This window comes from Bos javanicus, chromosome 1 (assembly GCF_032452875.1).
Source record: "Bos javanicus breed banteng chromosome 1, ARS-OSU_banteng_1.0, whole genome shotgun sequence".
Taxonomy (NCBI): domain Eukaryota; kingdom Metazoa; phylum Chordata; class Mammalia; order Artiodactyla; family Bovidae; genus Bos; species Bos javanicus.
The window spans coordinates 72,195,737-72,223,021 of record NC_083868.1 but is presented as its reverse complement, the minus strand read 5'-3'; the positions used below and the strand labels follow the sequence as shown (position 1 = coordinate 72,223,021).

Sequence of the window (27,285 nt, the reverse complement as noted above, 5' to 3'; positions counted from 1 at the left end):
TGGATCACTCATACATTACTGCTGGGAATGTGGAATGCTATAGCCATTCTGGAAAACAGTTTGAAGTCTGTTAAAAAACTAAACATGCAACTACTGTATGACCCAGCAATTGCTCTCCTTGGCATTTACCCAAGAGAAAAACAAATTCACACAAAAGCCTATACAGGAATGTTCCTAGAAGCTTTATTTGTAATAGTCCTAAAAACTGGAAGCAACCCGGATGACCTTGGTCCATGGAATACAATTTAGCAATAAAAAGGAACAAATTATTGAAACATGACAATCCGATGAATCTCTAGAGAATTATATTGGGTGAAAATAACCAACCCCAGGAATGTTAATGCTGTGTGATTCCATTCTTGAAATGACAGAATTATAGAGGTGGAGAACAGATGAACAGATTAGTAGTTAGAGGATGTTGGAATGTGTGGCTATAAAAGAATAATGCAAGGGATCCTTGTGATGGAACTGTTCTGTATTTTCACTGCATATGTCAATGTCCTGGCTATGATACCGTACTAGAGTTGTGCAGAATGCTACCAGGAGGGGTAATTGGGTAAAGGGTACAGGACATCTCTCTGTATTATTTCTTAACTTTATGTGAATCTAAAATTATTTCAAAATAAAAAACTATCAGGAAGCCACATAAAATCTAAGGATTAAGACACTGAATTTGTACAAGGCTTTATTAACAAAGGTCTGTTGCTGGAAGGCTCTCCCTACACAGTGGCAAAAATGGCCACTATGACTGCTAGCCCACTTTCTCCCAGACTAATAACCCTGGAGGAAACAGGCCCTCCTCAGAGGTATCAGCAGGTAGTCCTCAGGGGTTTGGGGTGGGAATAGTGGAGTGCTCACTGATGCCTGAGGGTCTGCTGAGTTGCTTCTGCTCTAGAACAAGGGCTTCCCTCATAGCTCAGTTGGTAAAGAATCCGCCTGTGCAGGAGACCCCGGTTCGATTCCTGGGTCAGGAAGATGCCCTGGAGAAGACCCACTCCAGTATTCTTCAGCTTCCCTGGTGGCTCAGTTGGTAAAGAATCCACCTGCAATGTGGGAGACCTGAGTTTGATCCCTCAGTTGGGAAGATTCCCCTGGAGAAGGGAAAGGCTACCCATTCCAGTATTCTAGCCCGGAGAATTCCATGGACTATACAGTCCATGGGGTCGCAAAGAGTCGGACACAACCGAGTGACTTTCGCTTTCAGAACAAGGTCTGGTGTGACCGCAGCCTCTGGTCATGGCTTGCTTTCCTCTTTCAGAGGCTCGCTGCTGTTTTACTCTGCGCCCTTTGTTCCTGTTGGCCATCGGACTTACGCTGCTTCAGTGGACCCGGTAAGTGGCAGCCTGGCTACCTGGGAACCAGCCAGGTGGTCAGAGGCCTCCTTCTGGGCTCCCAGGCTCTAAGCCACCCTCAGAGCAAGGGCTTCCCTGCTTCCAGGGCACTCAGAGCCATCTGTCACTTGCTGAACAACCCCCAACCCCATCAAATGAAGTTAGGGGTTAAGACTTTAGATTCTAAAATCTCTCAGGCCCAGTTTCAGTTCTGGCTTTATCACTAATGATGTTGGGTATTTTAAAATGTCTGTGTCCTCACTTGAAACACGATGTAATAATCACATTTAGGGTATGGAGATATTGTGAGATTTAAAGTAATGCATGCACAGTGCCTTGCATGATAAGTACTCAATACTTGATGAGGAAGATGTCAGTAATGCTGGTGATGCTGATGATAGTGAATGCAGATGAGGAAACTGAGGTCCAGAAGGGAGGTGACTTTCTCAAGCAATGACACTAGTTGATAGCGGAGTCTGGGTTAGAACCTGTCTCTTGATTCTGAGTCCAAGCATTTCTACTACACCATGGTGCTTCTCCAAACAGAAAAAACAGGTGGGGAGGACCAGGCCTGGCCCACTCAAGAAGCCCTAAGTAATTGTTGCTGCCCAGAGGAGGCCTGGTCATTCAGCCCCCACGATCCTGGATTCCTAACGTGGAGTCTGACCTTTTGAAACAGGTTGGCAGCAAAGCTGTCCTGATCACGGGCTGTGACTCGGGCTTTGGGTTCTCCTTGGCCAAGCATCTGCATTCAGAAGGCTTCCTTGTGTTTGCTGGCTGTTTGATGAAGGTAAGAGTTGAGTCATTTTCATCATCATTGTTATTTTTTGTAGGGTTTTAAAATTGTAGTCAAATACACATAGCATAAAATTTACCATCTTAACCATTTTTAAATGTATAGTTCAGTGGTAATAAATATATTCACATTATCGTGCAATCATCACCTCCATCATCCTCATAACACTTTTCATCTTGTGAAACTGAAAGTCTATACCTAATATAAACATTAACTGTCATTTTTCCCTCCCCTCCAGGCCCTGGTAATCACTATTACGGTTTCAGTCTTTATGAATTTGACTACTCTAAGTACCTCATATAAGTGGACTCGTGCAATATTTGCCTTTTTGTGACTGGCTTATGTCACTTGGCATAATGTCCTCAAAGTTCATCCATACTGTAGCATATTACAGAATTTCCTTTTTAAGGCTGGGTAATATTCCATTGTATGTATATATATTTTGCTTATCTGTCCATCTGTTGATGGACACTTGGGTTTCTTCCAACATTTTGGCTATTGTAAATAATGCTGCTATGAACATGGGGGTACAGATATCTCAAGATCCTGCTTTCAATTCTTTGGGGGTATATACCCACAAGTAGAATTACTAGATCATATGAAAAGCAAAATGGCTGTCTGAGGAGGCCTTACAAATAGCTGTGAAAAGAAGAGAAGTGAAAAGCAAAGGAGAAAAGGAAAGATATAAACATCTGAATGCAGAGTTCCAAAGAATAGCAAGGAGAGATAAGAAAGCCTTCCTCAGCGATCAATGCAAAGAAATAGAGGAAAACAACAGAATGGGAAATGACTAGAGATCTCTTCAAGAAAATTAGAGATACCAAGGGAACATTTCAGGCAAACATGGTCACAATAAAGGACAGGAATGGTATGGACCTAACAGAAGTAGAAGATATTAAGAAGAGGTGGCAAGAATACACAGAAGAACTGTACAAAAAAGATCTTCACGACCCAGATAATCACGATGGTGTGATCACTGACCTCGAGCCAGACATCCTGGAATGTGAAGTCAAGTGGGCCTTAGAAAGCATCACTACGAACAAAGCTAGTGGAGGTGATGGAATTCCAGTTGAGCTATTTCAAATCCTGAAAGATGAAGCTGTGAAAGTGCTGCACTCAATATGCCAGCAAATTTGGAAAACTCAGCAGTGGCCACAGGACTGGAAAAGGTCAGTTTTCATTCCAATCCCAAAGAAAGGCAATGCAAAAGAATGCTCAAACTACCACACAATTGCACTCATCTCACACGCTAGTAAAGTAATGCTCAAAATTCTCCAAGCCAGGCTTCAGCAATACGTGAACCGTGAAATTCCAGATGTTCAAGCTGGTTTTAGACAAGGCAGAGGAACCAGAGATCAAATTGCCAACATCTGCTGCATCATGGAAAAAGCAAGAGAATTCTAGAAAAACATCTATTTCTGCTTTATTGACTATGCCAAAGCCTTTGACTGTGTGGATCACAGTAAACTGTGGAAAATTCTTCAAGAGATGGGTATACCAGACCATCTGACCTGCCTCGTGAGAAACCTATATGCAGATCAGGAAGCAAGAGTTACAACTGGACATGGAACAACAGAGTGGTTCCAAATAGGAAAAGGAGTACGTCAAGACTGTATATTGTCACCCTGCTTATTTAACTTCTATGCAGAGTACAGCATGAGAAACGCTGGGCTGGAAGAAGTATAAGCTGGAATCATGATTGCCGGGAGAAATATCAGTAATCTAAGATACACAGATGACACCACCCTTATGGCAGAAAGTGAAGAGGAACTAAAAAGCCTCTTGATGAAAGTGAAAGTGGAGAGTGAAAAAGTTGGCTTAAAGCTCAACATTCAGAAAACAAAGATCATGGCATCTGGTCCCATCACTTCATGGGAAATAGATGGGGAAACAGTGGAAACAGTGGCTGACTTTATTTTGGGGGGCTCCAAAATCACTGAAGATGGTGATTGCAGCCATGATATTAAAAGACTCTTGCTCCTTGGAAGGAAAGTTATGACCAACCTAGATAGCATATTAAAAAGCCAGAGACATTACTTTGCCAGCAAAGGTCCGTCTAGTCACGGCTATGGTTTTTCCAGTGGTCATGTATGGATGTGAGAGTTGGACTGTGAAGAAAGCTGAGTGCCGAAGAATTGATGCTTTTGAACTGTGGTGTTGGAGGAGACTCTTGAGAGTCCCTTGGACTGCAAGGAGATCCAACCAGTCCATCCTAAAGGAGATCAGTCCTGGGTGTTCATTGGAAGGACTGATGCTGAAGCTGAAACTCCAATACTCTGGCCACCTCATGCGAAGAGTTGACTCATTGGAAAAGACCCTGATGCTGGGAGGGATTGAGGGCAGGAGGAAGGGGACGACAGAGGATGAGATGGCTGGATGGCATCACCAACTCAATGGACATGAGTTTGGGTGAACTCTGGGAGTTGGTGATGGACAGAGAGGCCTGGCGTGCTGCTATTCATGGGGTCACAAAGAGTCGGACACAACTGAGCGACTGAACTGAACTGAAAGGGTGTGAGGTGATACCTCGTCATAGTTTTGGTTTGCGTTTCCCTCACAAATTTTGATGTTGAGCATCTTTTGATGTGCTTATTGGCCATTCATATATCTTCCTTGGAGAAATGTCTATTGAAGTCCTTTCTTAATGGAATATTTTTGTTGTTGTTGTCTTAGGAGTTCTCTATGTATTCTGGATATTAAGTCCTTACCAGATATGTGACTTGTAAATATTTTCTCCCACTCTATGGGTTGCCTTTTTATTCTGTGGATACTGACTTTTGATATACAAAATTTAAAAATTTTTATGAAGTCCAATTTACCTATTTTAAATTTTGTTACCTGCACATTTGGTGTCATATCCAAGAAATCATTGCCAGATTCAGTGTCATGAAGTTTTGCCCTATGTTTTCTTCTAAGAGTTTTACTGTTTTGGGTCTTACATACGTGCAGGTTTTTGGTCCATTTTGAATTAATTTTTGTGTATGGTATTAGGTAAGGGTCCAATTTCATTCTTTTACATGTGGATATCTGGTTTTCCCAGCACCATTTGTTGAAAAGACTGTCCTTTCCCCTTTGAGTGGTCAAGGCACCCTTGTCAAAAATCATTTGACCGTATGTATTAGGGTTTATTTATGGGCTGTCTATTTTATTCCATTGATCCATATATCTGTCTTTATGCCAATACTAGGCTATTTTGTAGCTTTGTAGTAAGTTTCAAAATCAGTGAGTCTGAGTCCTCCAGTTTTGTTCACTTTTTTTGAGATTGTTTTGGCTATTTGGAATCCCTTGGGATTGCCTATGAATTTTAGGATGGGTTTTTCTATTTCTGTAAAAAACAAAATCACTAAGATTTTGACAGGTATTCGATTAGATCTTAAATTGCTTTGAGTAGTAGACGTTTTAACAATATTAAGTCATCTGATTCATGAACCCAGGATGTGTTTCCATTTATTTCTATTATCTTTCATTTCATTCATAAATGTTTTGTAGTTTTCATAGTGCAAGTCTTTCACCTTCTTGGTTAATTTAATTCCTAAGTATTTTATTCTTTTTTGATGCTATTGTCAATGGAGTTGTTTTTGTAATTTCCTTTTTAGGTCATCATTGTTTGTGTATAGAAATGCACCTGATTTTTGTGTGTTGACTTTTGTCCTGCTACTTTGTTGAATTCATTTTCAAGTTCCAACAGGCTTATATTTTTGTGGCATCTTTAGGGTTTTCTACATGTAAGATCATATCCTCTGCAAGCAAATAGTTTTATTTCTTCTTTTCCAGTTTGGATATCTTTATTTTTCTTGCCTAATTGCTACAACTTCCAGTAATGTAGAATAATATTCAGTAATATTGAATAGAAGTGGTTAGATTGCCCAAAATCAACTGCAGTTTACCATCCACTCATTCTCCTGGAAGTTGCAAGCCTTAACAGATTCTAGATTCTAACAGACAAGTTACATCAGACAGAGTCTGCAAGTGCACTGTCTGGGTGAGGAGACAGATTCCTGGTACTTCCTACTCTGCCATCTTCCCAGAATCTTACATCAAGCTGTGTATTTAATATCAGTACTGCCCAGAATCTGGGCCAGTGTTTGTGGTTGGTTCCAATTGCTTTGCCAACAACTGGCTCATCTATTGCTTAAAACAGCTGATATCTTTTCCATTCTCTTCAGTGTCCCTTGTTCTTCATAGCTTCATTCATTCATTCATTTATCAAATGCTAATGATGTGCCTGACACTTTGTTAGATGCTGAAGAAGAGTGAGACATGATCCCTGTCCCCAAGGAGCATTGTCCAGTGATGGGACCGTCATGCACAGACACAGCTGGAAGAATTAGAGTGGAGAGTGTTCTCAGTGTCGTGCAAAGAATGCTTAATGAGAACACATAGAAGGAAGGGGGGCTTCCCACGTGGCACTAGTGGTTAAGAACCTGCCTGCCCACATAGGAGACGGAGGAGACGCAAGGCAAGGATTAAATCTGGCATGACAGAAGGGGTGATATTTGTTCTGGGCCATGGAGAATGAATAATTCTGTCATAAATGGAGACTTGAGAGGAATAACCAGTCAGACAGAAGGAATAACCTAATTATATGCTTGGAAGCATGAGGCTCCACTGGGACTCATAAAGTAGAATTTAGGGGGCATGAAAGGAAGCACTGGGACATGAAGTTGCAAAAGTAATTAGGAGACAGTCATTCAACCATTACCACCATCCATTTTTAGAACATTTCCAGCTTTCAAAAATTTCCCTCTTTGATTATTTACACACCTATCCACTTCTCCCTCTAGTCTTAGGTAGCCGCTGATTTCTGTCTCTTTAAATTTGCCCTTTTGGACTATTCAAATAAATAGAATCATACAATAAATAGTCTTTTGTGCCAAGTTTATTTTACTTAGCATACTGTGTTTGAGATTCATCCAATTGTAGACTGTATCAGTAGTTCATCCCTTTTTACTACTGATTAGTATTTTAGTATATGAATATGCTACATTAAGGGCTTCCTGATGGCTCAGCGGGTAAAGAATCTGCCTGCAATGCAGGAGACACAGGAGAAGCAGGTTCAGTCCCTGGGTTGGGAAGATCCTCTAGAGAATGAAATGGCAACTCACTCTGGTATTCTTGCCTGGAAAACCCAATGGACAGTGAAGCCTGGCGGGCTACAGTCCAAAGGGTCACAAAGAGTCAGACACAATTAAACGTGCAGGCACGGCATATGCTAAATTTAAAATTTTACTAATTGATAAATATTTGGATAAAAGTGTTTGGACTTTTGGCCTTTATGAATAATGTTGCTGTGAATATTCACATACATGTCTCCATGTAGATGTATTTTTACCTGGTTCCTTTTAGTGGAATTTGGACACCAACATCTGGGTATTAGATGTGATCGTTGCTAATGGGGCATTGCTTCTCCTTGATCACCTCAGTGGCCAAAGCTGGAATGTGTATATAATCATATACACATTTATATGTTCATATACTGTATCTATCTCCTACATACATTTCCTATAAATATTACACACACACACACACACACACACAGTTCATAAGGTTGTCCTGACTTATTCCAATTCATCACAGTAGCATTCTTCCTGCTCCCCTCATTCCGTATTTCTTTCTTCTTTTCCTGTAGTTAGAATGCTGACTCCCAACTATGTGGATATATATTAATTAATTTAATTAATCCTACAATACATACACAAATGCTTCAGAATTGCTACATTCATACACTACAAACAGCAAAGCTACTAAGTTGTTGTGTCCGTTTGTATCCTGTGAGAAGCAGGTGCCAAAACAGGATTAGATGTATTAAGAAATTGATTTAGGAAATGCCTGTAATGGCTAAAGAGAATGGAGGAGGAAGAGTCAGGGAAGTCCTTTAGAATGCAATGCAGGTCTTTGAAAAGAAATTGGAAGAGGATTAGGTAGGCAGAGGTCAGACTGCAGAACAGTCTGAGAGTCTCAGCTGGGATGATGGAGAGTCATCCCAGTTATTTGTTAGAGGAGACCTGTCTCTGGCAGGAATGGCCCAGTAGCTTCCTGTCATGCTTGGTCATTGGCTGAGAGCAGCCTAGGCACACATGGCCATGGCCATGGCATTCCTGCCAAAGTAGATCTGAAGGTGCAGCTGTACAGGACCTTCTCTTAGCTGCTCCCACAGCAGGTTATCCTGAAGGGAAGCCTGCTCTGGTCCCCACAGTGTAGCCTAAGATTTCTTTAAGTGTTTTTTAATCTGTTGATCAAAGGTATACAAAGTACTGTGTTTAAAAGTTGCTTGGATTGATTAATTAATATTATTATTAAATTGGAGTAGGAAATGGCAATCCACTCCAGTATTCTTGCCTGGAAAATCCCACAAAGGAGCCTGCCAGACTGCAGTTCATAGGGTCACAAAGAGTCAGACACGACTGAGAGACTGAGCATATATACATACATTATTATATTATTTATTTGAAAAAATAGTTTGATTCATTTATTTGTATTTTGTTCCTCCCTATTCTTCTTGATTTATTTAGTTTTAGAAGATGCAAACATTAACAAGGATCTAAAGCTAAAATTATTTAAAAAGGTAAACTCAAAGTAATGTTACTCCACCACCTCCTATTTTTTTCTACTCTATTCTTTCATTTCCACCTTCATAAACATTTGCGTACTGTATGCACTCATTTTTACCTAAAAAACTTACTGATATATCTTGGAAACCACCCCCATGTGAGTTCACAGAGATCTTTTTCACTTTTTTTAAACAGCATCGCAGTGCTCCATATGTGGGTGGACCACAGTGGACTCCAACAGGTTCCTATATATTTACTAACATATAGGTTTTTTCCAATATTTTGCAATTATCAATAATGCGATAATGAAGAACTTTGTGAATAGGTATTTTTTTCACATATTGTTGGAAGTTTATCTTTAGGGTAAATTCCTAGGAGTGAGGTGACTCTTCAGTCAAAGGGTTAATGAAATACATCATCATTTTAAAAGATATCCCCCAATTTCCTATCATAGGGGTTGTGTAATTTTACATTCCCACCAGTAATGTATGAAATACCTGTTTCTACATACTTTCACCGATAAGAGTATGCTTTAAACTTCTGATTTTTGCCAGTCTGATAAATGAGAACTGTATCTCAGTATAGTTGTAATTTGTATTTCTTTTACTGTGAGTCGGAGAAGGCAATGGCACCCCACTCCAGTACTCTTGCCTGGAAAATCCCATGGACAGAGGAGCCTGGTGGGCTGCAGTCCATGGGGTCGCTAAGAGTCGGACACGACTGAGCGACTTCACTTTCACTTTTCACTTTCATGCATTGGAGAAGGACATGGCAACCCGATCCAGTGTTCTTGCCTGGAGAATCCCAGGGCCGGGGGAGCCTGGTGGGCTGCTGTCTGTGGGGTCGCACAGAGTCGGACACGACTGAAGCGACTTAGCAGCAGCAGCAGTTACTGTGAGTGCTTCTCTTGCTGGCCTTTGAAGTCATGACCCAGAAGCTGTACTTATGGCACCTGTGCTCTCTCTCTATTGGCCAGAGCTTAGTCACATGGCCTGCCTGCCTGCTAGGGAGGCTGGTGAATGTAGTCGTTATTCCGAAACAATATGTACCCTGCTTGAAGTCAGGGGTTTTACTGCTATAGAAGAAGCAAGAATGGGTATTAAGAACAACTCACTGTCTCTGTTCAGTGGGTGAAACATTTTTCTTCATTTTGAAGGCAGTAGGAACCCTGGGAAGGAATTTTTTTCACTAGGTTTAATATCTATAAAACAATATCCATGCAATGTAAAAAATTTCAATAACATAGCAAGCACAGGTAATAATTTGCACTGTCATGGTTTGAACATATTTCCAGATCAGAGAAGAGTTTGTCTTTTCAACGTTTATTTCTTTTGAATTTTGAAAGTAGTACAGATTCATAATAGACTCAAACAATATAGAAGTGTGTGATATGAAAAAGTAAAGCCTTTCCTTTCAGCTGTCTTGCCCCGCCCGTGTGCGCCTGGGCGTGCGAGCTCAGTCACGTCCGGCTCTGTGCAGCCCCATGGCAACTGCAGTTCATCTGTGCCCTTTATTTCTCGCTTTTGTCAGTGCAAACAAAGCCACAGTGAATAGTCTTGTACCTGGCTTTGCAGGCTTTCATTAGTGATTGTTAGAAAAAATTTCTAGATGTGAAAGTGCTAGGTGGAAAGATTTTAGAATTTATTCAAATCTACCAGATTGCTCCCCATAAAAGCTATACCAGGGCCACTCCCTCTAATGGTGAAGGCAGGGCTCAGAATGCCTCTGATCGGGCTTTTATCAGGGAATGCCAGCGGCCTCTCTCTTGGCACATCCATTGGTTACTTCTCAGGCCATTATCAGCAGCTTTGACTAAACAAACCACTCTTGCTTATAACACTTTGTTTCTTGGTTTCATGGACACCCTGCTATCTAGGTTTTTCTTCATCCCCTTTGCTGGCTTCTCCTTTGGCTCATTTTGTAATATTACAGTGCCCCAGTCTTGCTCCTCTTGTCTCCATGCTTCTAATATATGTGACAGATGCTCACAGATAACACATGCCAAGTGTCCTCACCTTCTGCCTTGAGGTGTGCTAGGCTGCCTAACAGTAAAATGCTGAGAAACCATGAAACCTTTCTGCTGGGATTAGCCCCTGACCTGCCTCAGTGTTGTAATAAATTGATATAAAAGAGGTTGGAAGTTTAGAGACGGTAGTTAGAGTATATTTTCCCTCTAGTCTCAAGTAAAATGAGGTGGGCTTCAGGGAGCTTACTTGGAGAGCTTACCTTTTGTGCCTTGGTGATTAGAGGTCACAAAATGGTGTGTTAATGTTTACCAAAACAAGTCTAAAAGCCTCCAGATGAGGCCAGAGTGGCTCATCTGGAAGCAGAGCGAACATAGCCCCAATGAGAGAGGGTTGTCCTTCCACCCAACCAGGACACTGCTGCCTGGATGTGGACAGTGGGAGAGTTGCCTGGAGACACCTTAAGGGTATGAGATGCAGTGAGACTCCTGAGAGGCTGTGTGTGATCCCGGACAAAGCGGCGTCCCACTGAAGCCCGGGCTGAGGGAGGAGACACCTCTGTAGAGGAGGGAGTGGTCCCGTGGAGGGATCTGTGTGGAAGTCACAAAAGTGTCCCAAGAAGGGAGGGCCATCTCTGGTGCGTCTGCTGTCCCAGGGCACCAGGAGCAGACCACGATGGCACCCCCACCCCCCAGAAGACTATGGTCTCACCTTTTCATTGGCCAGTCCCCACATCCAAGTCTGAAAGGGTCAGAGATTAAGGAACAGGAGACAAGGACGAGCTCGAAAATAGTGAGACGCACAGCTTCCAGCCCTGCTAGTTGGTACCCCACTCCCACACCCTACCCTGCCAGGCCCAGGTCAAGGCAGGCTCTAAGCTGGATATAAGTTTGGGCATTCAAGCCAGGCTGTACTGGAGTTAGTGGATCAGTAGACTGAACCGGACTCTCTGCCAAAACAAAAAACTTCTCTGTTAATCTGGGAATGAATGCAAAAGTTACCAGACAAGTCTGGTAAAAAGTTACAAGTCTGCCTGAATGTTCATCCAGGGGTGGAAAAATAGCTTACAGATGTAGTTTAAAGGGATTACATAATAAATGGGTTTATCAAGAAACTGGTTACCCGGGCACCAACGCTGAAGGACCAAATGCTTGTCCCTAAGCAGCAAGACAGATGTGGACACACACAGAAACCCTGGAGCGAGGAGGTGGAATGATCCGGACAGTGCAGCCTGTGTCCTGGGACAGGAGGATCCAGAAGGGGACAGACTGCCAAGGGCTGCGGGCTGTGGGCTGAGGGGGTTGGGAAAAGGCTCCTTTGAACAGCTGAAGGCCAACTGACAGTCAGGGAAGCCAGACGTGGAGGCTGCTCAGAGGCTGATGAGGATGTGGGATGGCGTGGGATGGTGGGGCGGGGGGGGGGCGGAGCGGGGGAGGCTTCTCTCCTGGGGGCCTGAATGCTGAACTGGAAGCTGTGGTTTTCTCTGTGAGAAGGCTCTTAGCTGTCAAGCAGCCAAACTATGTTCCTGTGGGCACCCTAACCTGGATTGGGGGCCATCCTAACCCAGAGTGGGGTGGGGTTCTCCCCCGGGGGCTGCAGGGGCGTCGGCTTGATGCTAGCAAGAGGCACAGGAGAGGTCTGGAGTGGGGTTCTAGAGTTGTTTGTTGCATGATGATAGCAGGGTTAACAGAGGTCAGAGGAGGAAGAGCACTCAGCGCCTGGTCATCTCAGCTGGAATCGTTCTATTGGAGCAGACGTCAGCGGCTCTCGGAGACTTGGGCCATGCAGACTCTGTCCTCAGGGGCTTTTGAGGAGCCCTGATACAAAGACTGAATTAAAACAAGATAGGTGTTTTCCTGATGCCCGTCTGCCGTCTGTGGGAAAGAGAGGTGTCTGTGGGCAGCCCCTCCAGCCTCTGGACTTGAAGACAGCGTCTGGGCAGTTCTTCTCTGGTGGACTCCGGGGGGACGGCAGTAGGCGCTCACCCCTGTCTGTTCCCCGGAGCTGGAGCACCATGCCGATTAGGAAGACCGGCACATCCAGGGGTTCGCAGGGCCAAGTCTTGGGCAAACCAGGCCTCACCCTTGCTGCTATGTGCAGTGGTGACTCTGATGTATCTGATGTTCCTGGTGCCAGGCAGGGCAGAGGCTCAGGGAGCCATGCCTCTGAGTCTTCCAGGGCCTCTAGGGAGGCTCCCTGGATAAGTTGACAGTTTAGGAGTGAAAGAGATATTAGAGGGGGGTCAGCCTGATGTCCTGCCTGATGCCTAAGTTTTCTCTGTACCGTGTTCTCCCATCCCATCCAGACAGACCCCACATCCACCCTCATTGTCTGAACACCTCCAGGGTAGCCCATGCCATCTCCAGACTGTGAGAGTCACTCCTCGTCTTGAGCTGAATTTGACTTCCCTGCCCTGATTCTGTTTTCCGGGCTGCACAGGACAAGTGGGCCCCCTGCCATCCTGTTCTCCCAAGTCCTCTCCAGAGAGATTATCCTCTCCAGTCCTCTCCAGCCCTGGTGGACCAACGTGATAGAGAGCCTCCCCATTCTCTCCTCGGTCCCTCTGACATTCATGATGTGGGTTCTTCAGGCCTGGGGTTAGGGGCCTCCCGTTTCAAACCACTGATGGCACTCAGCCCATCTTGTAGAGAACTTTGCACCACAGCCATCCTCACGCTCCCTGCTCTGGCCTTGCCGGGGATGTTTGTTCAGTACCAGATGGAGCCCAGGCCAGCCCTCGGCTGAGTGACTTTTCTCAGTGGTCCATGGAACAGGGAGGCATCTCTCCGTCCCTTCGTCTTCTGGCGGCTACTCCTGTCCTCTCCTAAGATTCATCACTGTTCCGTGGGCCACTGAGAAAGGCCCACGGACAGGAGGACTAGGGAGATAGTGCATTTCAGACAGCACAGCGTGAAGCACAGTAAACAGTAGGTGATGTATGCTTTATTCAGATCCTGCATCTGCTCACCGCTGCCCGCAAGCAGGCCCTTGCCTGACGCTCCAGCCTCACGTCCCACCACTTCCTCTACCTCTGCTGTGCCTTCAGTGGCTTGTGGTAGGACCGGAGTTGTCCTCTTCAGGAAGTGCCTGGTCCCCGGGCCCCCCTCTGGTTCATGTCCTCCACTGGCACTGCTTTTGGAGGCCCTTCCCTGCCTGCCCCACTTTCTGTGCAGCCTCCTGCCTCCCACAAGCTTTCACGCAGCATAGTTGCCCAGTCTTGTCTGCTCACACATCTGCCTCCTTCCTTAAAATGTGACTCTTTGAGGACAGAGGCTGTTATTTATTTTCACGTCTGTTATTAGCACAGTGCTTGAACATGATAGAGGCCCAAGACATGAGTGCTGAGCGAGTGACACTTTTCTCTTGTTTAATAATACTTGAATTTGCATAGTGCTTTGTCATTAGGAAGGTTTTTTTTAAAGCGAGTTCCTCATGCCATTAACCTGAGAAGGTCAGTGCAGGTGGCGATGCCCTTGGAAATAGCGGTGTCTGGAAAAACTGGGCCCCTCTTAAGGGATGCACCTGAGCGCACAGAGCCTGGTTCGTGACCCAACTGCAGTTGCAGCCTGGCTCTGGTCAAGCTGGTGTGACTGGCTCTTGGCTTAGAGCAGAGGTGACTGACTGGCAACCTGCTGGTCACATGCAGCTGTGGGTGTGCTTTGGCATGCAGTGGCTTTTTTTTTTTAAGGGTAATTTTTCTAACACTTGGAACATTAGGAGATCCTAGTTACTAGCTTAAAAATCTAAGCGTCTGGCAGCCCTGGGATTGCATACCCACATGGACAACAGCTGGCGGGGTGAGAGGGCATGTGCTCCGTTCCTGAGCCCCACTGTCACCACTGTCTCATCTCCACATGCCTGGCCCCGGTCCGTACTGGGTTTGCGACCTCTGCTGGGAGACAGCATCCTGCCGGGGGGCTTTGGGGGCTTGTGTCTGAGGCACTTAGTTTGGCATTTGATGTGCCACTGTGCTCAGGGGTTGACTAGAACCATTTACTGGTGGAGCAGGTCCAGGTGGGGCCCCAAAGACCACCCTCTGCGGCTGTTAATACGCTGTGCACAAGCCCCAGGCTTTGGTTGGGACCGGGGGCAGTTCCCTGCCTTGGCCCTGGTCCTCATCCCGCAGGCTGGGTGGGAAGGAGGCGGGTGCGGCAGCTCCTCTCTTCTCCCCAGGACAAAGGGAGTGATGGGGTCAAAGAGCTGGACAGCATGAAGAGTGATCGCTTAAGAACTGTCCAGCTCAACGTCTGCAAAAGCGAAGAGGTGGATAAAGCAGCGGAGGTCATCCGCTCAAGCCTGGAGGACCCTGAGAAAGGTAAGGGCGCCTTGGGGCAGTGGGGGTGGCTGTTCTGAGGGGACCCTCCCCAAACACCCCCTTCCATATGCTAACATCCTGCCAAAAGACAACTTTTCTCTTGTTGGGCTCTTCATCCTGCTGCAGAGTGGAGGAAATAGGTTAAATTTCACACTGCACTGAGGCCATACAGACCAGCCCAGCCAGTCCTCACTGAGTGCAAGCTCTGGGAGCTGGGCTGATGCAGGGGACACAGAGATGGCCAAGACACAGCCCCTGCCCCAGGGACCTCACAGTTCACTGGGGAGTTGACCCAGATAATCTCCATATCCCCTCTCGGAGTGCAACATGGGACAGAGGTGTTGGTCTTGGGGTGGGCTGGGGGAGGGTCAGCCAGGGCAGATTGGCAGAGTGCAGGACAGGACGGGCATTCCAAGTGGGAGGGAGAGCGTGAACAGTGATGGGGAGCACACAGGCTGTGCTGAAGGGCAGCCAATCAGGGTCAGGCTGGCGGTTGTGTTGGCAGCACATGAGATCAGGCAGGGAGGTCATGCTTGGGGCCCACGTGAAGGAGTGTGGCTGCTCTCTTGAGGGCGAGGGGAGCCACTGAAGGGGCTTTGCTGTGAGGAATGACCTGCTCAGACTTGTAGTCTGGGGATTGTGGTGGGGGAGAGCGTGAGTGTGAGCCTCCTGAATTAGTACACTGGGTGTTGGAAAAGAGGAGGCACCAGATTTAAGGAGTATTGCGGAGACAGAGCCGGCTGGACTTTGTGTGTCGAGATGAGGTAGAGGCGAGAGGTCTGTATCCTGGACAGCTGCTGCCCCGCACTGGAGGAGCAGCCGAGGGATGGTAGATGCTGACATGCCTATGCACACACCCCCTTCCCCGGAAGTCTGTGGGCTGCAAATCAGGTGTGCATGGTTGGAAGTGAGACTAGGAGTGGAGGAGATGCAAGGAGGAACTCCTGGAGAACAGAAGCAATTTGGGGCCACAGAAGAGAAAGACATCTCTCAGAGAGGTTTGGTAGTGCCCCAGAAGCTAAGGGAACAGAAAGTTGGGGGCCCATCGCCAACAGGGTCACATGCTGCAGAAAATTCTGTATTGTAAGAACTCAAGTGCCCTCCCGGTCCAGGCCACAGAGGACCTTGGTGGGAGAGGCTCTGTCGTATAGCAGAGGGGAGGGGACATGGCTCTTGCAGTGGGACGGTGCTGCATTCTGGTTCTGTCACTTCTTCCAGGACATTTACCTTCGAGCTTCCTGTCAGCCCAGGTGAAAAGGGGGTGCCTTATTCAGCCCTCTGCCATCCTGCAGAGTAGGGTGGGGCAGCTCTCTGAGCCATTACTTCAGTCGGTGGTAGGGAGCAGGCAAGTGGGTGGGTGACCCGGGCCAGTGCTGGTCGCACTGCTGAGCGTTTATCAGTCAGGTGGAAATGCTGTCATCCCCCAGCAGTGACCCCAGGGGCTCCCATGCTGTGAGGCTCTCAGAGAAGCTATCACTGATACATCACCTTGTCAGCCCAGGGCCACCCCCACCCCCACAGCAGGCCAGTCCCAGGCCCCTCTGCTCTCTGAGGAGAGGCCCGTGAGTTCCAGAACGCGCTGAACATCTGTTTAGTAATGAACAGGCAGAGCCAGGACTCCTGCCCCATTAAGCAAAGGCAGGATGGGTCCCACTGGGATGATTACCAGCTTGGAAGGTACAGCCTGCCTTGCCTCCTCCCCGGTGGTAAATCCTCCTCCTGCCCGCCTTCTCTGGGTTGCCTTCATAAATGATTAGGCTGGAAAACAGCTGCAGTCAGCACCATAAACCGACTTCATCACAGCCTGTGGGTTTGTGGTGATAAAACGGCCATGGAAAGGAAGGGTCAGGGTAGAACTGAGCACAGAACAGGGCTACACTGGGGTTGGGGGCTGCTCAGGACCCTGGTCCTTGTCCTCAGCCACCAAGACGTAGTCAGCTCTATCCCAATACTAGTCTGCCCAGTTAGCCTAACTGGGCAAGTTGGGGAGGACCCCGGGCTCCCCGTTGCCCTTGGATTGGGCTCAAATCCCAGCACCAACCCTGGTGCAGAAACCGTTCCCTGTTCCTTTTTCCACATGACGCATTCCTGCAAGGGCTGTTAAACCGCTCACCATCACCTTAATTAACCAGTACTGCATTTTTTGGAAAAAAAGATTTGAAGGTTTTTTAGATCTGAAAAAGAAAATAAATCTGTCATATATGTGGCTGCCCAGGTCTCTCCCCTTTTCCCTTCCTTCGGCCCCCTCTCCCCCTACCGCCAACCCCTCATGGACGTCTTTTACTGGGCTGTTGTTGTTTATTATTAAGTCACTGAGCTGTGTCAGACTCTTTTTCGACCCCCTCCTGGGCTACACCCCGCAACTCTAGCCCACCAGGTTCCTCTGTCCGTGGGATTTCCCAAGCAAGAATGCTGGAGTGGATTGCCATTTCTTTCTCCAGGGGATGTTTCTGACCCCTGGATCTTTCTGACAAGGGCTTAAACCCTCGTCTTCTGCATTGACAGGCAGATTCTTTACCACAGAGCCTCCAGGGAAGAAGCGTTTTTCTGGGTTGCTGCTGCTGCTGCTAAGTCGCTTCAGTCGTGTCCCACTCTGTGCGACCCCATAGACGGTAGCCCACCAGGCTCCCCCGTCCCTGGGATTCTCCAGGCAAGAATACTGGAGTGGGTTGCCATTTCCTTCTCCAATGCATGAAAGTGAAAAGTGAACGTGAAGTCGCTCAGTCGTGTCCGACTGTTACACAGTGCAAATTCCGCCCCCTCCTTCTCAGGCAATACTGTCTTTGACCACCAGATGGCGCCCTCCCTGAGCTTGCAGACCAGATGCCTTCCCTAAGTCTGTGGCCACTTTTGACTCACTCCACCGACCCACCTTGACTTCCCAGATGGCGCTAGTGGTCAAGAACCCGCCTGCCAACATAAAAGACATGGGTTCGATCCCTGGGTTGGGAAGATCCCCTGGAAAAGGAAATGGCAACGCACTCCAGTATTCTTGCCTAGAAAATCCCATGGACAGAGGAGCCTGGCGGGCTACAGTCCATGGGTCTCAAAGAGTCGGATACAACTGAAGTGACTTAGCACACACACACACACCCATCCACCTCAGCAGGAACCTTCCAGGAGACGGTCCATTCTACCCACCCCCCGCCACCACCCCCAATTCCCCCAGCATGGAAGGCACATTTTGATGGAGAGTCATCACATTTTGATGGCGAGTTTGACACCCTTCACCCTGGCTCTGTGGAACAGTTGCTGCTGAAGCCAGGAGAGCCAGTGGTGGTGGTAAGATGAAGGGGATTGTCAGGTTAGAGCTGGTGAGCCTTCTGCCACCAGCCCCTTTGCTCCCCCACAGGGACCTGAGGGACCGGCCATCCAGAGCCTGTGACCAGCCCTTCCTCCACCACCATAGGGAAAGGCCAAGCAAGTGGACCAACCTGCAGGCTGTGGGCATGGCCTGATCTTGAAACCACCTCTTACCTTGCATTCAGTAAAAATTTATTGAGTGCTTACTGTGTTTGGTAGTGTGCTGAGCATGTGAAAGGGTGAGAGCTGGCAGAGGAAGTTTGTAGTTGGGCAAAATGGAAGTCAGTGGCTTCACGGCAAGACCTATGAGGATTATGCCATGGACAGGGAGGTCCCTACATCTGGGGTGTACTCAGTCTGGAAGTGAGAAGGCTGCAGTTGCTCTGGGCTTAGCCTCTTACTAGTGGTGTGAGCTTGGGTTTGTACCTTCAACCATGTGGGCCTCAGGGTGCCCATCTGTGAGGCTCACAGCTCAATCCAACCACAGCAGGAGCACTTTAGCAGAAGCTGCTCTCAGGCTGAGGGTCAGAACGGCTGAGCAGAGTTAGGACACCGTGGAGGCAGGAGGGGCCATAATATCAGAGGAGTGGCAGACTGTCCAGGCTCAGAGAGGGCAGAGTCCTTGGCGGGGAGTGGATGACAAGTGTGGGAAAGGAGGCTCGCACATCCCACTCCAAAGGGAAGCAGAGGAGCAGGAAGTGGCTGACTGAGAAGGAGAGCCTGGTGGAGCAGTTCAGATCAGGATCGGGGAGGACAGTGACTGACAGGGAGACCTGGGAGAGCTTCTCCAACAACAGGGACCCAAACTAATGCTGTGGACACTGGAAAGAAGGCAGTGATTCTAGTGACCCAGCAGAGGAAGCCAACAGCAGCACGGGATTAAGGGCGAGAGCTATGTCCTCATGCAGACCTGGGTTCTACGCCATCCTATCCACTGACTAGCTGGGTGATGTTGAACAAGCTGCTTAACCTCTCTGAGCCTCAGTTGCTTCATCTGGACATGGGACAACTCAGTATCTATCAATTGGTTTTAAGGATCAGGTGAATGAATGGATACAACATGCTTAGTTCAGGGCCCAGCAGCCATCCTTTTGCTCCTTCTTGGTAATACTAAAGCACTCATGACTCATTAGATGCGGGGGAAATGCCGGGGCTGGAGGAGTCAAAGATGACAGGGAAACTTAGCGAAGGGAAACTACTAGCAAAGCAGGCTTGAGCACTTGGTGGTTAGTTAGGGTGAGTTGGGGACCTGTGGGACCTTCGGATGAAAATGACCATCAGGAGGAGGGGTGCATGGGAAGTTACTCAGAGGTGGCGATGGGGCAGTTACAGGAAAGCAGCTGTCACCCAGACCAGCAGGAAGGTTATGAGTCTATTCAGAATGTTGACCAAGGACTCCAGGGCTCTCCTGGGTGCACAGACTTGTTACTTATCGCATCATCGGAGCTGAAATCCAGGAGCACTGTGCTTCTACAGGTCAAGGGCAGTTAACCTTTTTTCATATCAGAGTCAGATGTAATTAATTTTTAGGTGGATAAAAGGGTGGTATGTATTTTATGTCATGTATACTGTCCATAGGAATCAAACACAAAGCAGCTGGAAACTTTCATGAGCATAAAGAAGATGAGGCTGCTTAAGCATCGTGTGTCACTGCATGACAGTTGCTCTAGGACAGGATCCTGGAGAACAGGTGGAAGAAGGGGGTCAGGGGAGATGAAGGAGGTGTGTGGGTATCAGTAGTGCTCACACCGGGGGCAGGCTGAGGCCAGAGAAGATGGCAGGGAATGAAGGTGGGAGAGATATCCCTAGCAAGGGGATGCCCTGGACACCCTGGAGCAGTGTGGGGCTGGGACCCAGACTGGCAGGAAAATGGGGAACTGGAGAGTGTAGCTCGTGTTCTCAGAAGCCTGGCCATGGAGGGAAGGAGAGCAGACAGTGGTGTGAGGGAGCAGCACGATTAAGAGAAAGTTCTTTGGGATATGAAACATGGTATTGATATTTACATTCATTCATTCACCTGACAAACACTTATTGAGCATCTAACGTGTACACTGTTGAAGGGAGGGAAGCATGGACGGGAGAGGAGTGAAAGTTGCATAAAAAGAAGGGTGGGTGGCTCATGATGTGGAATGCAGTGGAGGGTGAAGTGTCGGCCTTGACAATTGGTGAGAGGCCTGCTCCTCCTGGGAAGAGGAGCGGGGCAGTGACTCCCAGGGGAAGGTCTGCGGGGGGTCGGGGGTGGAGGGGAGTGGCTGCGTCACCGTGAGGTCACTCATGAGAGCTGAGGGGGTGGCTTTGGCTTGGTCGCCATGGGGAGTGGAGGTGAGAGCGTCATGCGCACTTTGTTAACCGGCAATTTCCTTTCTCTAATAAATGCTCTTAGTTCTCTGTAATTGAAGGAGAAAGCACAAGAGGTCAGTTGCCAAAGCTTTAATTTGGGTAACACGGAAGGAAAGCAGTTAGAGACCAATTACTCTGTCATTTACACAAACTCACTTCCGTGATTAACTGGGGTGAAGCAGGCCTAAATTCCCACAGGAAGGGACAGCCCCCAGGAGGCAGCTCTGCTCGAGGCTACATCTTGGGAAGAAGCACTTTCATGGCCACGGGAGACTAAACCCTGAGGGTTTCCACAAAGAAGGGGCAGGGCCCGGCTGTCCTGAGGTTCCAGTGTGTCCAGTCCTTGTACCTGAAAAAACAGAACTCAGAGGGGGCCCCGCTGCACAAGGCTGCCCCTCGCTGTCTGTCTTGCCCCTCACCGTCTCGCCCTTCGCTGTCTCGCCCCTCACTGTCTTCACCCCTCACTGTCTCATCCCCTCGCTGTCTCATCCCCTCGTTGTCTGTCTGGTCCCCTCGATGTCTGTCTTGTCCCCTTGCTGTCTGTCTTGTCCCCTCGCTGTCTCTTGGCCCTCATTGTCTCATCCCAGTTCAGCTCTGCCCCGGCCTCACTGGTCCCACTGAAGCCAGGCTTCCCTCTCAGGTCCTCTGTCTCCCTACCCATGAGAGTAATTATCAGACTAAGTGGACTCAGATGATCCTTCAAGTTGGTCTTGCAGGAAACAACCCAAGTACACTTGGAGAGTTTGCTCTGACCATGTACTAAGGCCAGTGGGATCACACAAGCCTGAGGGGTCTTTGCTCCCTGCAAAGACCAGGTGTGTTCAGTGTTCATATTGATGACTGATGGCATATTGGTAGCTGACCACATGACATCCAGCCCATAGTGCGTGGTTCAGAGCAGAGAGCAGAGGATGGAGGAGTTGTTAGCACCTCAGAGTGGAGTCGGACTGGGGCCTGACCTGACTTCAAGGCTTGGCTGAGCCTCTGACTTGCTGTGTGACCTTGGATGCTATGTCCCCTCTCTGGTTCTCCAGAGAGGACTTGGCCTGGAGGACTCCCGAGGTTCCCCTGGTTTCTGGGAAGAGGGAGAAGATAAGCAAAGGCTCAGAGGCAGGAATGAATAAACAGGTGCAGGGTACAGGATGAGACTGGAGGGTAGAAGTGAGTAAGGTGAGGGGGCGCTCCGGGCTGGGGTCAGCAGGGCTGGGTTGTGAGGGATCAAAGTGGCTGCAGGGAGAAGCGAGATGAGAACTGGAAACTGTAGACTGAAGGGAGGTCACAGCTGGCACTTTAGACCTCGCCATCTCTGGTTATTCCTGGGTGACTCTAGAACATGACTTGAAAGCCTTGGACAAGAAGCTGCCAAGTTGTGGGGAAAAGGAATGAAAGTGCCTAGGAGGATGGGCTGCAGGCTGTCAGGTGATGCCTGAGGCTGAGCCCTGTGGTGACCCAGTTCTGTCCCCTCCGGTGCAGGCTTGTGGGGCCTGGTTAACAATGCGGGCATCTCGACGTTTGGAGACGTGGAGTTCACCAGCATGGAGACCTACAAGGAGGTGGCGGAAGTGAACCTCTGGGGCACTGTTCGGGTGACGAAAGCCTTCCTCCCCCTCATCCGGAGGGCAAAAGGTAAGGTGGAAGGGGACCTTCCTCCTGTCCCCTAGACCTGCTCTGCCTTTCCATCTTCACTCAGAATGGTAACAGGTCTCAGAGCACCCAGTACCCACCACCATCACTGGCTGAGCCCATAAACCCCAGAGGTGACACAGGGCCTGTGGATGGTGGCCAGTGGGGGTGCCCTGGGCAGGGGGTGGAAAGGGATGTGTGGTTTTCAGACAGTAGAGCAGGTAAGAGGTCAGCATTCTACACCAAAGGCTAAAAGATTATAGCAGTAATCCTAGTCTGAGAACTTAATCTAGACAAATAACCACCCTTGTGCACAGAGCTTTGTGTATACATCATGTACTGACGGAGGTGTGCTTAAGTAAATGTTTGTAGATCCAGCCTATGGGTTACTATGCCATAGTTTAAAAATGAGACAATTGTGGTAGTAGTTGAAAATAATAATAATCAAGATTAGAAATTGGCAAAACAGACAAAATGCCCAAACCGTATTAGGTAGCCACATGTAAGCAAGCCACCTAAGAAGTCCTGGGCTCACATTTTCTCCCTACAGTAGCAAACAGTATGGCAAAAAGGGGAAGATCCATGCCCTCCGTCCCAGTGACCCAGCAGTGACAGGAGGGACCCAGAGAGCAGCTGTGCGGTTTTTTAAGAAAACGCCAACGTTTCAGCGACTTCCAAGTTGGAGGTTTCTGGAAGGTGTCTCCCCATAGTGCCCTGGTGGGGCCGTGCCTTGACTTACTAGGGGCATACCCAGGGCAAGGGGCTCTGTGGTCTGCCTGGCCTTCTGGGGAAGGCTGGATGGGCTCCTTCTCCACCTACTGCTCCAGGGCAGGCAGAGGCTGTGGCCACTCCTAGCGCCACCAGGCTGGGCCTGTGGGAGAGCTTCTCTAGGTCCCCTCTCCCCTAGTGCCTGAAGCTCCGCTCATTTATTGTCTGAGACCTGAAGGCACGTTTGGAACCCTGCCTCTGCCTGCTTGGCAACAGAGCCAGGCCAGGTAATAACAGTTTGGAGTTACTGGCAATAGGAGAACGTGGCAGGCAAGACAGAGCAGTTGCCCTTTATGTTGTGCCCTCCTGTTCTGCAAACCTACTTCTCTTTTCTCCTTCCCTATCCTGCTTGGACCCACCTGGCTACACAGGAAATACCAAGGATGCTGATGCTGATGCTGACCTGAGCTGGCCTCCACTATAAATGAGAAACCCGCCTGACCCTGGGTGGTTCAGAAGGCTGAGCCCCAGCCACGCAGGCTGCAAAAGAGGTCTCAGGCCAAGAGGCCGGGTTGTAATCAGGCCTCCTGAAACACGCCAGGCCCAGGCCCCCTGCAGGCAGGGCCCCGTGAGCAGGTGTTTGCTGTCTTCCTCCACAGGCCGCGTTGTTAACATCAGCAGCATGATGGGCCGCATGGCCAACGTGGCCCGCTCCCCGTACTGCATCACCAAGTTCGGGGTGGAGGCTTTCTCTGACTGCCTGCGCTACGAGATGCACCCGCTGGGAGTGAAGGTCAGCGTGGTGGAACCCGGCAACTTCATCGCCGCCACCAGCCTCTACGGCGGTACTGAGCGCATCCAGGCCATCGCCAACAAGATGTGGGAGGAGCTGCCTGAGGTGGTGCGCCAGGACTACGGCAGGAAGTACTTCGATGAGAAGGTCGCCAGGATGGAGAGCTACTGCACCAGCGGCTCCACGGACACCTCTCCTGTCATCAAGGCTGTGACACATGCCCTGACTGCCGCCACTCCCTACACTCGCTACCATCCCATGGACTACTACTGGTGGCTGCGGATGCAGATCATGACCCACTTCCCCGGAGCCATCTCCGACAGGATCTATATTCACTGACAAGTTTCGCCCTGGCCTCTGCTGGGGAGCCCTGGGTGTGGAGGGAAGGCCGGGGAGAGGCTTGAGCCATCACTTCTTGATGTCTCACTGGTGGATTAGGCCCATCCCAGGAGGACCCACCACCAGTCTGAGCATTAACTAGAGCAGGTAGCCCAGCCCAATTTGCATACCCAGTGAATGGCTCAGGCCTTCTCAGTTGGGGTGCAGAGTAGTGGGCAGGGCCCCCAAACCTCAGGGCAAACATGGTGCATCTGTCTTTCTGGAGTTGATTTTATACAAAGATTTTAGGTAGATATCTTTATGTTAACAACAGATTTATTATAAAATAGAATACAAATCCTTTATATTTTAAAGCCAAACACCAATTGAAAAAATATATCTCATTTGAGCCTTAAACCAGCCTCATAAGTTAAAAGGATGGGTTTTCTTTTGTACATGAAGCATTTTTGGCCCAAAGAGGATATGTGAATTGCCTTTTATTGCTTATAAGTCAATTTTGCTTATATTGATTTCTATAAAATACAAAGGTCCAAGGTGTGTGTTCCTGCCACTGCTGTAGAAACGTTTCACGGTTTATGTTCCGGGTGGCTCTTCACATTTTATGTTCCAGGGCAGCTCTTCACGTTTTATGTTCCGGGGCGGCTCTTCACGTTTTATGTTCCGGGGTGGCTCTGGGGCCAGTCACTGGAGGATCCGGGAGGAGCTCTGCACCCTCCTTGCCTGACCCGTGCACACCACGTGCCCACCGTGCACCTCTCTGCATGTCCTTGGTGTTGCTATGTGCAGCCTGCAGCCAGCGATTCACAGCTGAGTGAAAGGGGTGGCAACATTCTGGAGATTTACATTTGAGATTTCTCCAACCTGTTTTAGGACAAACGTGTGGAGATGCTCAATGGCTAAGAGGTGGTTTGTTTCTAGTTTGGATCCGCTTGGTTCTGCCCAGGGCGGGATGCATGTTGATGGGGCATCTTTGGCAGGAGCTGTGACAGATAGGATGGGCACTGTGGCATCTTCTCCCCTGGGTGGGTCCAGGTTCCCTGTCTGTCTCATGTGGTGCTTGCACACACACCTGTTCTATGGCACTCCAGCTGTTCAATGACAGCTCACCTTCCAGCTGTGGCCTTATGTTTAATTAAGCCAGGTCACTGACAAGTAGAGTTTGTGTTATCACTTCTTGGGTTTGGCTTTGAAGGCTAAACTCATAGTATCCCTGAAATTGTCCAGAACCTGCATGTTGGGACCAGAACCAGGCACCACCCTTCTCTAGGTAGCTGCAGACCTTGAGACAGGGCCCTGAGTTCCAGCCCTGCAAATCAAACCAGCCCTTTTGCCTCGCCCTGAAAGGGCCAGGCCTGCCGCTAGAGGGCGCCCTGCCTCCTTCACAGCCGGAGTGGCCTCAGCTCCCGATTTGTGAGTTTCCACCGAAGCCTGAGGTCTCAAAGGGCTGGTGCTTCCCACCTTGGAAGCACTCTAGGCACAAAGATACAAAGCCCCTTTAGAAACAGTGTTCCTGCTCTTCTAGTAGTTTCCTGGATTAAACATGGAATCTGGTTCCATAAGAAGGCAGAACCTGGGCAGCTGGAACCTGCTACAGGGCTCAGGCAAAGCCAAAGAAGAGGGGGTCTCACAGCCTTTGAATTCAGCTTACCTGTTAGGGATTCGTCCCCTCTGTGGTCAGTCAGGGATGCCCTGCCCAGCTCACTGTGTGCAGAGTGAGGCCCAGAGGGCCTGTGTGGGTGACAGGTGGGCAGGGAGGCTGAAACCCTCCAGAAACACTGGGAGGGACACTTGATGGCCATTGCCTTTCCACAACAAGAAAAGCTTTTTGAATCACAGAACTTGCTTTTCAGAATCTCATTTTTTATATCTTGGGAGATTTTTGTCCATGCCTAATTTTATTTTATTTTTTTTTATGCCTAATTTTATTAAGGAAAAATGTATGCAAAAGTTGTTCATGTGCATGGATGCCTGGGAACTGGCAGGAAAGGGAGATGGTCACATTCTGTGGGTCAGGATCAGCAGTAAACCGGACACTGGAGAAGCCACGTCTGCGTCTGAGACCTCCAGGAGTAAGTCAGAACTGCTAGGCTGCCCTGCAGGCCACCCTGATTTTTAATTTTTATCCCAGTGATTGAAAAACCCAGAACAACTTCCCTCCAGATGACCTCAAAGCTAATTAAAACCTGATGTGAAGAACTGACTCATTGGAAAAGACCCTGATGCTGGGAAAGATTGAAGGCAGGAGAAGGGGACGACAGAGGATGAGATGATTGGATGGCATCACTGACTCGATGGACATGAGTTTGAGTAAGCTCCGGGAGTTTGTGATGTACAGGGAAGCCTGGCGTGCTTTAGTCCGTGGGGTCGCACAGAGTCAGACATGACTGAGCGACTGAACTGAATTAAAACCTCACAATTACCATTCACCTTCTGGTGGCTGAGTGCCTCCTTGGGGGCAGGTCTAGTTTTGATCCTTTACAAGAGACAACTGAAGTGGGCAGAATAGAGGTCTGTTCCCCTTTTACAAATGACATTAGAGACCCAGAGAAGAGAAGTGACTTGCCCAGCATCACAGTGGGTCTGAGCAGATCCAGGGCCAGCACAGAAGTCTCCTGAGCAGTGCTGTTCATCATCACCTCACCCTGTGACCCCAGGGGCCTGGGAACTAGGTGGGCAGGTCAGGGGCACCTGGTACCCAGACCCCTACTGCCTGTCAGCAGATCTGCCCCTTCTTGTGGGGGTGGGAGTGTGGGGCTGCCACCTGCTCCCACTGTCCGGGGCTGCTTAGGACTAAAGACATCTACTGATGCTGCCTTGGATAGGAGCATTGTCTCTGGCACCCTCTTCTTGGAAGGGTTTGCTCAGTCAGTGAGGCCTGAGGACGTGTCTCCAGTTGTGTGTTCAGGCCCAAAGCTCTGGGCCTGGTCCTCTTGGAGTATAGTCCCATCTCCCAAGCAGCAGGGACCCACACAGGGCCCTGGGCCAGGAACCAGGCATTCTTGTCTCATGGGATCTTCTCAAGGGGTGTGAGGTGAGGGGGAGGGGGTGAGTCCTGTACCCCAATCCCATGGTGTAACCTTGAGCCAGCAGTAGCTCTGGGTCCCAGGCCTTACTGAGGCCTGAGGCAAGAGGAGGGGAAGCTGCAGACAAAGACTGGCCCTGGGGAGCAGGGTGCTGGCTGGGCTTGGCCTGCACCCAGGGTTTGGTGCAATAGTACCTCTG

General features: G+C 48.8%; 1 protein-coding gene across 4 annotated transcripts in view; it reads left to right on the top strand.

Annotated features, from left to right (window-relative positions):
- Positions 1-24,596, top strand: part of BDH1 (3-hydroxybutyrate dehydrogenase 1) — a 36,833-nt gene extending 12,237 nt beyond the window's left edge. For all 4 annotated transcript variants that reach the window (XM_061412156.1, XM_061412161.1, XM_061412179.1 and 1 more), the window contains exons 3-7: positions 1,259-1,331; positions 2,011-2,121; positions 14,816-14,957; positions 22,074-22,226; positions 23,591-24,596. In XM_061412156.1, the coding sequence (XP_061268140.1) occupies positions 1,259-1,331; positions 2,011-2,121; positions 14,816-14,957; positions 22,074-22,226; positions 23,591-24,063 (952 nt within the window). In that variant the 3' untranslated portion in view covers positions 24,064-24,596. The remainder of the gene's footprint in view (positions 1-1,258; positions 1,332-2,010; positions 2,122-14,815; positions 14,958-22,073; positions 22,227-23,590) is intronic.
- The last annotated feature ends 2,689 nt before the right edge of the window (positions 24,597-27,285 follow it).